The 11,511-nt window shown below is 44.9% G+C and overlaps 1 protein-coding gene across 1 annotated transcript in view; it reads left to right on the top strand.

Annotated features, from left to right (window-relative positions):
• Positions 1 to 4,644: 4,644 nt before the first annotated feature.
• Positions 4,645 to 11,511, top strand: part of LOC144093942 (uncharacterized) — a 57,234-nt gene continuing 50,367 nt past the window's right edge. The window contains exon 1 of the mRNA XM_077627705.1: positions 4,645 to 5,064. Within this exon, the coding sequence (XP_077483831.1) occupies positions 5,010 to 5,064 (55 nt within the window). The 5' untranslated portion in view covers positions 4,645 to 5,009. The remainder of the gene's footprint in view (positions 5,065 to 11,511) is intronic.

Below are 11,511 nucleotides of genomic sequence, written 5' to 3'. Positions count from 1 at the left end.
CTGACTTATGGGCATCTGGACAATGGAGGCTTCTCCACGATAACGCAAGGCCGCACACTGCTCTCAGCGTGACAAGATTTCTCGCCAAGCACAGCATTACTGTACTTCTCTAGCGGCAATACTCGCCTGACCTCTCCCCATGCGATTTTTTCCTGTTTCCTCGTGTGAAGAGAGCCCTAAACGATCGCTGGATGGGGAGCGTGGAGGCCATTCAAGACGCCACGACAAAGAAGCTGACAGCCCTGCCAAAAGAAGCGTTTTCCAACTGTTTCTATGACATCAATAAGCGTTGGAAGCTCTGTATAAACTGCAAGGGAGACTATTTCGAAAGGATGACACAAATTTTTTTTTTTAATTTTAAGCGCATTTTTTTATGGACTCAGTCTCGGAACTTTAAGGACAAAGGTTGTATCAGCAGCGTAGGTGTTTAAGAACAACTCTAAAAACCTTCGTAGCTTACGAACAGTTATAGCGTCTGGAGCGCAGCGCAAGGGGCCCCCTCCTAAACTGAACTACCTAGGTACTTCCCTTAACTAAGTGGCCATTTTCTATTTTTGAAGAAATAGAAAATTTTCGTTCTTGAGACATGGCCCGCCACAGTCCTGCTTATACGCTGCGCACGGCATTTGCGCAAGCATTCAAGAGAACGCAAAAATGGCTGCCGATTCCGACGAGGAGGAGGCGGAAGTAACTTTTATCGGTAGCCTCAGGTTAGCCGTCAATGATGTCGATAGCCAACCGGGCCACGATTCGCTGCAGGGCCTAGTTGGGATCTAGCAACCAGGTGTCCCAGGTAAGGGGGCCGGGGGGGGGGGGGCAATGGGGTAGCTGAGAGCGACGAGGCAAGATAACAGAAAACGTTCCGTTTTGGAGTAGGCGGAACGGCAGTTAAAGCAATGGGTCTGCTGTATATGCTTGTTTAGGTATAACCCAGCGGCGTATAGGAGCAGTTTAAGTTGAGTTCTGAAGTATACGCGAGCTCCTCGGATTGTGAGGGACCGGTGCAGCGGTGTGTCCTGATCGCACGTGATCGTAGGAGTGTATATTATAGTCTGATGGCCTCACCTTCTTGAAGACAAGTCTACTGTACAACGTGGGTAGGCTTGGGAATAGGATTACTGACGCTTGGCGAGAAATTTCGCGGCTGAGCTAACATGACGGCACGTATGACTGGTATAGAATTTACGAGTTTTGAAGATGGGCCGTTATTCGCCAATAGCCGCATCTCTTCCGGACAGCTGTCAGAAGTCAACAACGCAGCTGAGCCTATTCCCTGAGCATGAGCCCTGCAATTTCCACAGGATCAATTAATTTCTTCTTATTGCTATTATATATCACACGTTAGAACAATAATGCCGTCACTCGAACTACAACTCTTCACACTGGGCGGGAATATTATGGCTCCAATCCGCTTTTTGGTAGGCCGGCAGGAGAAAAAACGATATTGATCGTCAATCGATAGCGTCCCCTTCTTTTCCGACGGCGCCCAAATTTGCGGTGAGCGTAGTGCTAAGCAGGATGTGCAGGTCAATAAAATTGACGTGCTTTGTGCAGTGACGCTACGCGCTCCGGAAGCAGCACTTAATTTAACAGCACAATTCATGTGCCGTATGTTTTAAAGAGCAACCGTTCTTGCCATTTCTTCAATAATTTTTTTTAATGTCACCTTGTGAAAGAACACCACTTGCGGTTTCTGTCTGCGGGCATGAAAAAAGTTTTTCTACGTCTCCAGAGATTATAACTTGCAGCTTTTTCACATAGACTCAAATATTTGCGTGCTTTACGTGCCCATTCGGTACGTGGTCATACGATTATGTGTTGTGTGTAGTCATGTTACTTATGCGGGAATTTTCTGAGGAAGGATTTACTCACGCCTTGGTGACAAAGGGGTGTGAAAAGTGTGTCTGCCATTTATTTCCACATTCACAACAAGATATAAAATTAAATAATATTGCGGGATCGAATTCGCCCTTCGCGATTTTTTTCCTGGAGGGGACGATTTATTCGATTTAACATGGCGATGTTGTGGAGGACTGCTGTCGGGGTCAGCCGACGTAGGATAGCGCTTGTCTCCAAATTTCATGGTAAACTCGCACTTGTGTGCCTGTGATTGTGGATGTGTGGGTCATGCAGCCTGGGCTCTGAACGAAGCAAAACAGTAAAGGCGAAATAACGAAGAAGTCGCGTGTGTGGCGTTTGAAAACGGCCGGCGTCAATATGAACCGGTAGACAGTGCACGACCGCTGTGTAGAGAACTTGAAAGCAACCAAACCTACGGTGGAGGATTTGCTACACAGGCTGAATGACAAGACGAGGAAATTGGGTTAGCTAGACCCAATAATTGTAGACCTGCCATGCTGCTTCGCACAAAATGGTCTAGAAATGCTTGGCAGTCCCCGTCACTTGAGATTTAACTAATGAGCCTAGCACTCTGACATTTTTCGAGCTCCCGAATTTCATTAGCCAAGTTTTGCATTTAGAAAAATAGAAATTTATTCTGAACATTGTAGCGCTTGCAGATGAGGGCCCAAGGAGGACCAGATACACAATTCGACTTGCACCCTATTTTGTTCGTATGCACTGAATAGAAGGTATGTAAAGTTAAGCCGCTTTGATGCAAATACTTTTATTCCAACCGTTGTTCTGTTTAATTCCTGCGTCAGCGACTTAATTGGACAAATGAAGAACAATAATAATTGAAATGGCACGGAATTATAATAATATCATTACATCACAATACTTGGTGCATGAGAAAGCACGGTCACCACCCGCGCATGCCGTAATGAGGCCTGCCGTTACACACAAGCTCTTTGCTCTTGAAATATGCCCATTTATCATCTGTGCCCAGCGATTATTTTTTTAGTATATAGTGGTTACTATTTACATATTCTCTTCTTGTAAGGCATTTCTTGATTTTAAAAATATTTAGCTGGGTGCCTGACAAGAGTAGTATTGTCATGGGGCTGCGAGACTTTCACTGCAGTGTAGAAGCCTTCTTTACTCATGTTCTCTGTTCTTGGCACAAGAACAATCAGGCATTGATACTACCGGCTCTTTTACCTCGTTAGCATGTGGAAATCTATATAACAGTGCTTAAAAGGTAAAGTTTTATAGCAAAACTCTCACAACAACGGCTTAATGCAAGAGCGAAGCACACAGTTCAAGTAGAAAGTGATGCGGGTCCATGAGCCTTTCCTTCTTAGACTAGTTCGAGGCGCCGCCGCATTGTGCTGTCGATTTGGTGATAATCGCTAGTATTTGGCCTCTTTGAAATTTTGATCTTTCACTTCGTTAAGGGGCCGCACTTGCACGGATATAAAACAGGGCATCTTGCGTCGTTTTTTCCCTTTTCATTTATTTCATATATTTACTGTCGACCGTAGCACAAATACGCAGCAGACATTTTTCCGCCTTTGGGATTGAATAACATTACAATCTTTTTTTTACTTTTACTTCTCCTTCAAGGTTTCTCGTCAAATATTCCTTTGAAAGGTAGTTTAGACAACAGCAGTATGACCCCACGGTATACGACAACCCAGTCATTAGCTAAAGAACAGCTGCAGAACTTCAAACGTTGTACTGGTGTTTTCGATCTACTAATGAAGTACTTCAGAAAAGATGACTGCATCATGGCGCCAATAAAAGCAGAGAAACCAACTTCATTATCATAATTTATACATACCGTATTGAAAAATGTGTACAGGTTTGAATAGGAGACAAATAGGATTATGGCATATTTCGTTTAATATTATAAGATGAAGCTTCCAAAGCGATTCAGCCCTTGAGTGACTCCTTAGTGGAGGGCTCTGTATAACTACCATTACCCGTGGTTAATTACCATGCACTTATATCAGACAGTGCATGCAAGTCGTAGGTTCGAACCCGCCCACTACGATAGCAGTTCGATGGAGGAAAAATGTAAAAACTCCGTGTACTGTGCATTGTTAGTGCCCGTTAAGAACCCCAGGTGGTCGAAATTATCCGGAGCCCTCCACTACGGCGTCCCTCATAGACTGAGCCGCTTTGGGACGCCCATCCTATAAAGACAAACCAAATGTGCCATAATCCTATTTGCTGACCCGCTCGAACCTGTATACATTTTTCAGTAGGGGTACACCTTGTCACCGTGTCCAAGTGCGGCTAGCATGACTATCTCCTTTGCTACAGAATTAGAATGGCTTTGAAGACATGTAACTTCACATCGTAGTTCAGAAATTCATCACTTCGCTTCAAAAACGGTCGAGGGAAAAGGTCGCCTACGCTGAATGAGTTGTTTGAGTGGAAGTAGATACACACAGTAGACGCCACCTAACTTGCAAATGATAATGAGATGCCTAAGATCGACTGATATGCGCGACATAGGCTAGAAATTGGGTTTCACGGAGGGCGCGCAGTGCCTCTGCGCTGCTCCCAACTAGGTTTGCGGGTCACCAAAGGGTTCCCTATTGAGCGGCGCAAGGGAGTAGAGACCCCGAGGCTGTGCGCGTGGGAGCCGGATCCCGCGAGTGCCTCCGAGTGCATTCTCGGTTGCCGCCCAGTAGGTGGCAGCAGCTCTCGGATGCTCCGCGCTGACGTCACGGCCCACCCACTGGGACACGTGGCCTCGGACAGGGTCTCAAAAGACGCTGCGATCGACTGGCGAGCGCGACTGAACACCACAGTGTGGTCGAAGATGCGTCTCCCAGTTTGTTCTCTCCTCTCGGCGACAGACCAGTGGCTGGGGCCATGAGACACCGCGTCGTGCTCTGTCGATGCTGCGGCGAAAGAACTGGGGTCGCCGCGCTCTTCTTCGCTGCCGAAGTATTCGTGTGTGATTCGCTGAATGGGCATCCCGTGGGAACAGGAATACGCCTAACACATGTGGTGTAATATCCAGTGGCCACTTTATTTTCTTCTCACATGATGGCACGCACTGTGTCCAGTGGGACCCTCGGGAGCCGATAGCACCTTGAGCCTGTTCTTCCACTTCGTGGGGGAACAGCCGGGCTGCCTCAGACAGTCTTTCGGCAATGAAGCCCGGACAACGTGCTCTGGTCTTCCTTCTTGTGCTGTTCTCGTTGCGAGGTGAGTTCTTCGCATGCAAGCATCATAAAGTTTATATTCTTAGAGGAAGACGTGAGCCAATTATCAAGGTTACAGCATTTATCAGTAGACTTACAAGAATTGTGGAGAGAAAAATTGCTTTCAAGTGTTAAATATCATTGCATTGTTACTTTGCTACAATTTTCTAGCTCCCAGCGATTTTCTATGAAAGCGCAATGTAGGCTCCGCACATCATACGCGCATTATAGAAGGTCTCTCGATTTCACAGGTTGCTAACCAGAAAGCCAAAGAATAATTCGGATCCGGAACGTGAGTGCACGTATGCTCTGGTCAATGGTGTAAAAATTTCTTTTGCTTGGCCGATCATGCAAATAAAGCACTTTTTCAGGCTTTCAGATAATATTCTCATGCAGGCGATCTTGCAGTCCGCTGAATACAAGTGTTCACAATAGCACTCTCAAATAAAACACTTCTACGAAATGAAGTTTAGCAGTTTGCTGGCAGTGCACGATTAAATGCAGGATGACTGGCAATCCCCAGGAGCATGCAGATAGGATTTATTATTAAGGCTTGTACCTGTTCTTTTCTCAAAGCAAACTTTACCAAGCAAAAATGTTTTGTTGAAAGGGAAAGCATCCTTCATATATTGACATGCAGACCGCACCTGTAGTTAAAATTCTTTGAAGTTCCAGGGCTCGCTCTTGAGCGAGAGGTAGGTGGTGAAGGAAAGTAGTCGAATGCATTCTAAGTCTGTTACTTCAGATGCAGGATTTAGCAATGCCCCTTAAGTAACGGCTAGTATTGTAGCCTCTTCGTATTGCTAATTGGCGCATTTAAAGGAAGAGCAGTATGAGTCGCTCATACAGAAAAAGCTCTTGCGGGCGCTTTAAGCTGCCAAAGTTGACGAAAGTTGACTTAAATATATGGAAAAGCATGTGATGTTTAAAGCAAATTTTCACATCAGTAGGTGCCTTCAGTGTAGAATTGCCTCACTCTCTGGTGGCTCTTGTATATATGGCATCGAGTTAACTTTTTTGCTATATAATGCAATGTAAAACCTTATCCAAGCATTATAACCTTTGGGATCATTGGAAAGTGATCAGCTCTCACCAAAAAAAACTTTTGCCTTCTGCGGAAACAGAGAAACAGAACGCTGTCACGAAGCTTTTTTTGGAAAAGAATAACCGTTAAATTTTCTGAACCATGACGTAGGAGGGATAGACGTGCGTTAAAATAACTTTTACAAGCTATGCTCACATAGTATATTACCACTTCACTATGCTGTTTTAACTGAAAGCACAACAACAGATTACCTTGAAATATTGTTACCTAACCACTTTTTGCCGACGCACTGGGTATAGAACGCTTTATGCACATTGGTTTACCAAGGCCTTGAAGAATGAATCACTTAAACCCCTTCTTTACAATCTGTTGACCAACCTCGTAAAAGCTGGTCGGAAGTCATTATATCCGTGGTGATTGGCAAGCAGAGGGAAAACTTCACCTGTTTTATTTTCATTAGAAAAGCTGCGCTAGGCGTTCGTCAGAATACATAACATTTGATTGATGTCAGAGGAGTCGGCAAACTTAAGGCCTCGTCTTTTTGTATATGTTCCGTGGTTTTCCTCAGTGGTAGGCACGGAGCATCTTTTAAGTGCACCACATATGAAACACGTCGTGAGCCTCGACTCAGGCATACGACATTCGAAATAAAGGCTATATTTATGTATTTTGTTGAAAAAATCAGCATTATCAACATTCTTCCGTTGCACACTTTGTTAGCTTCATAGGTATACTGTCCAAAATGTTTAAAGTCACAACGATTATTTCTTGCCCAACCAGTTTTCAAAAAGGCTTTCATTTCATCAAAGGTTTTTCTATGTTTTATGATCACTCTCTAGTAATCACTCTCTAGTGATCATGGAAGAATAGAATAGAAGAATATTAAGAATATTAAGAATATTAAGAATATTAAGAATAGAAGAATTAGATATCTTCACCGCGTGTTGAGAAGCGTCTTATGAGTACTGCCCTTGAATACACCTGCATACAGTGTGGAAAGAAATCATGGGAAGAAAAATAGGACATATACACTTAAGGCTGCATGCGATACGAACCGCTATTTTAGCCTGTTGTTTCTGTTATTTTTAGGTTTTGTTTTGTTTATGACGGTTTAACGTACCAAAGCGGCTCAGGCTATGAGAGACGCCGTAGTAAAGGGCTTCTTATGTTTTGACCACCTGGGGTTCTTTAACGTACAATACACCCCTAAGTGCACGGGCTTCTAGAACGTCGCCTCCATCGAAATTCGACCGCCGCGCCCGGGATAAAACGCGGGTATTTCGGGTCAGCAGCCGAGCGCCATAACCTTTATCCTAGCATATCCTTTCAGCATGAATACGAGAAAACGAGAAGCTAATGGATTGGATGAAGGTTGTAGCAAGATTAAATCATTGCAATTCGCCATTTTATCTTGCTGTAAAAGGCGTATTCTTCAAGACAAAACCGAACTTTGAACAGCTAACTAATCTACAGATGACTCCGGTTATAAAGATGAGTTTGATAGGCTACTCCGCGGCCAAATTTTCTTGATATCTCTTTTAATTACTAGGAGAACTGGAAGAGGTTGAAATTTCCATACATTGCGGTAATGCGTCGTAATTAAAGATACCCATGGCGATGTCTTCAAAATTTTGAATATCTTCGACATGCTGTTTTCCAGTTTTAGGTGCAATAAATTTTACTACATTATATTAAGGTTCATCCAGCGTTATTTCAGCACACAGTGAGGTGATGCTAATAGAAGTCCCTACATGACCGAAATGTTTAAAACACAGAAAAATAATGACTCACCAAACAAAAGGAATATTCGACAAGGACAACTGGCCTTCTCGGGCACTGAGGCTAAAGCATGAACCACAACGGAGCGTTTGCCCTGCGTCTCGTTTAAGAGCATCGCCACTTGGCATCGCCACTTGCATCGCCACTTGGCGATGCAAGACGAGCAAGCATTTCACCGTGTACAAACTGGCGAATCGGGACACAGTTCGAAAAGATCGTGGAGGCTCGGAAGTTTATCCCCTGCCTGTAGTTAGTCATCCTATTCAGGGGCTGATGCGAACCTACTGCGTGCAAGTCACATCCACGCAGAAATTTCCTCCTACACTTTTCGGCGTGGATGTGGCCTTCACAGACCGAAGCAAGGTGTCAAGCTTTTGCGCACTTTCCAGCTGAGTGGAGGTGACAAAACTGCTTTAACACGAAGCATGCCACTAATTCCCGTGACTGCGCAATGAAAGCGGTGTACGAAATCTTGTAAGCTGTGCGTTTGCATGTATAGGGCAGTGAGGCCGTTGCCTCAACAATTGACTACGAAAGCACGCAGATTAAGTTACTATACTTAATGATAAGCTGCCGCTTCCGACCCGCAAAGCCTGTAAATGGCGTCCTCTGTACACAAAAACACAAAAGTTCTCATATGCTCCAAATATACTTTACCTGAGGAGATTTAAAACCGTTTCATTCATAAGTCACAAAGGGGCACGTGTGTTAGCGGTAAGTTCGTTCCTCAAATTGAAATTTTGTTGCCAGTTCTAGGAAATGTCTTTTCTTTATTGGCGTTTGAAGGTCGGAAACGGTTTTGTTTTTCTTGGAGGGAGAAAGGTCGGAAGGGTTATCGCTTTTGCTCCTGTAATTATTCAGCGTTCTTTGCGCTTTTTGGTTCTGCCGCTGATCCGCATTTTCTTCTGCGCAATCACAGGCATTTTCGCTCTCTGTGTGGCTAGGAACACGCGTTAATGTCATTAAGTATATTTCCGGAATAAAAGCACCACTTGCCAGTTAGCGTTTGTCCCGTCCTTCCTTCTTCGTTCTGTGTTTCTGCGCGAAACTTGTCTCTCAAATGTATTGCCAGTCAGTTACCAATGTGTTCCACTTTACACATGTGATATATAGGAAGTAAGAACAGCGGATTGGCCCTCTCTTAACTGCGCAATCAGTGACCTTTTGCTTCAGGCAGGGCTGTGGGAGTGCCCGTTCATGGGTTTGCTCATGTGAGGCATGCGAAGAAGACTTTGTACTTAGAGCTTCTGTTAATATTCCTAACCGGCAGATTCGGACCTTCCAGACGTCCGCAACCGCAATCGATCGATCAAACTATGATTTCCGCGTGGTTAGCTATTCATCGTTCATTGATGTTTATCGCAGCTAGTGAACAAAAATGTTGTGTGCCCTTCGCAAAACAGCAATTTCCTGAAAATTCATCGACCTTCTAGAACTGCAGTTTCCACTGGTCAGCACATGGTACTTTTTATGCACTGAGGAGGCTCTAGATTACATCGTCTTGAAGGCTCAACTTACTCTATATAGCTTGAGTCGGTTCTTAGAATGGAGCCTTTATAAAATTGGAGAAAAAAATTGTAGCACCAAGCAGAAAACTAGCAGCAAGACGGGTGACGCGCCACAAAGAACAAAAACAAGTTTCATCAGTGCCACGAACCCTAAGAATGCAGCACGTGCATTCCTATCCTTAAATTCACACTGATCGCTCTGCATTCACAGAAAGTTAGCGCTGTAAGTCAGCCGTAACACCTACGGCACTAGCGACACCAGTGCATGCAGTCGTCTTTTCCTCCCTGCTGCGCGGGAGAGAAAGAGGACAAATAGATGGCGAAATAAAGCTTGCTTCTTTTTCCCCGCCTCCTTTGCTCAACGTGGGGCGCCGCTCGCCCTCTCGTCTCCACCGGCTTTTTCCCGAGTGGCGCCGAGGGTCGCGCCCCGCGTTGCGTGCGGAAATGAGGCGGCCGCGAAAATATATCGATCCCTCGCTTCCCCCCGGCGGGCCCTCTCTTCTCGTTTTCCTTTTACGTTCTTTTTTTCTTCATGCTCCGAACAAAGTGCTCCTTGCGCTTTTCTGGTTTTATTTTTCTTTCTATTCGTGTTTATATGGTTTTTTTTTTCTCCGCGCTGACAACTTGCTACACATCACCTTATTTACGATCAAAACATACACCATGTGCCTTCCCCTCGGTCATCCAAGTCGTCAATCAACGCACACAAATATTTCAGCACTTCTTCCACAACAATTGGTTTTCACTATTTTCTTATTTATTCGTCAATTTTTCAACTCCTTGGGTGCCTCACCGCTTTCGGATTAAGCACTGAATTCAATTACGGAAGACCAGCTCAATGAAAATTAAACCGACGTTATTTTTTGCGCATTCATGTACCTTCGGGCAGCAAGAGACGCGGAAACACAAGTTGAGAGCGGCATAGGATATTTCTAAGTTTCCCCCACGCTTCCAACGGTAGCAATTCGTTTCTGGCATGAATCACAGTTTGATGCCGGCGCGAGGACACCACTAAGTTACGATGCTGCTGTTTTACAAGTCATCGCTAGCATTTACCAGTGCTTGGAATGCACTCGCGAGATTTAGATATCAACTACGGTAGAACCAAGGCTATGCGCTTCGTCAGCACAATCTTTACGCCTTTTTCAGTGCCGTTCTTGTCTTCAAAGTTATTTTTGTTGGGGCACCTGCGTATTATATCCAATGCACCTCTTTACAATTGTGGGCAATCACATCGTCTTACCAAACACTTGCATTGCGTCGTGCGAGCGATCATCCGAGCTCTACCAGCTTTAGCCGTAAAAAAAACCAAAGCGATATACCTCCATAGTTTACCGTTCTTCGAGGATGAAAACTGGCAGAGATTGGTTTACCACGCTGTCATTATAAAACCTCCACAGGGCGCTGGCACTTCATCTTGAGCTTAAGAGTGCAAAGACATAACTATTGGGCAGCACGCAAACCCTCTTTCATTATCCTTCATTACTAGCTGATGTACGCTTGTACACCTAAAGCACACCTCGTTTTTGTGGCCCTACACAGGAGATAAACGGTGTGACCCTCCCCATAGTTATTTGGCCACGTAGAGAAATCGACGTATTTCAGTACGCCGATTGTAGACTCTTGCATTTCTCATAAAACTAGCCGCCCAAGTGGCCTGCCTGGCACATGCACAGAATGTCCTAAAAGCCAGCGAGGCAGCTACGTAGTCATCCTCGTGGTGACGACTCAAGGACATGGTGCTCAACATTAAAAGAGCCAGAAGGGATGCAGAATTTTAAGGCAAACACGTGGCGTAGTGAACCGCTCCTCAGTTTCTTTCATTTCTCTGGCCAGGCTTCCAGAAAGTCGATCAACCAACTACCGCCTCACCCCCCCCCCTCGACAAATCGCGGCATCCTACGAATAAGAAAATAGCATGGGCGCAGGTGCCGTGGTGCCCATTTGCATGTAATCATGGACGCTATAAGCATACGACTTGCGACGCGGACAGCTAGAGGTGACGAGATCAATTGTTGCTATGAGGTTCCGTCTTCTCCTAATTATCCCGTGGTGTTGTCATCTCATTGTCCTGATAGCAACTGTTTAACTATCTACATGAGTATTTGTAAAAAAGACG

Source organism: Amblyomma americanum, chromosome 6 (assembly GCF_052857255.1).
Source record: "Amblyomma americanum isolate KBUSLIRL-KWMA chromosome 6, ASM5285725v1, whole genome shotgun sequence".
In the NCBI taxonomy this organism is placed as follows: Eukaryota; Metazoa; Arthropoda; class Arachnida; order Ixodida; family Ixodidae; genus Amblyomma; species Amblyomma americanum.
Note: the sequence above shows the minus strand (reverse complement) of the source record. Positions and strands in the feature narration are given on the sequence as shown.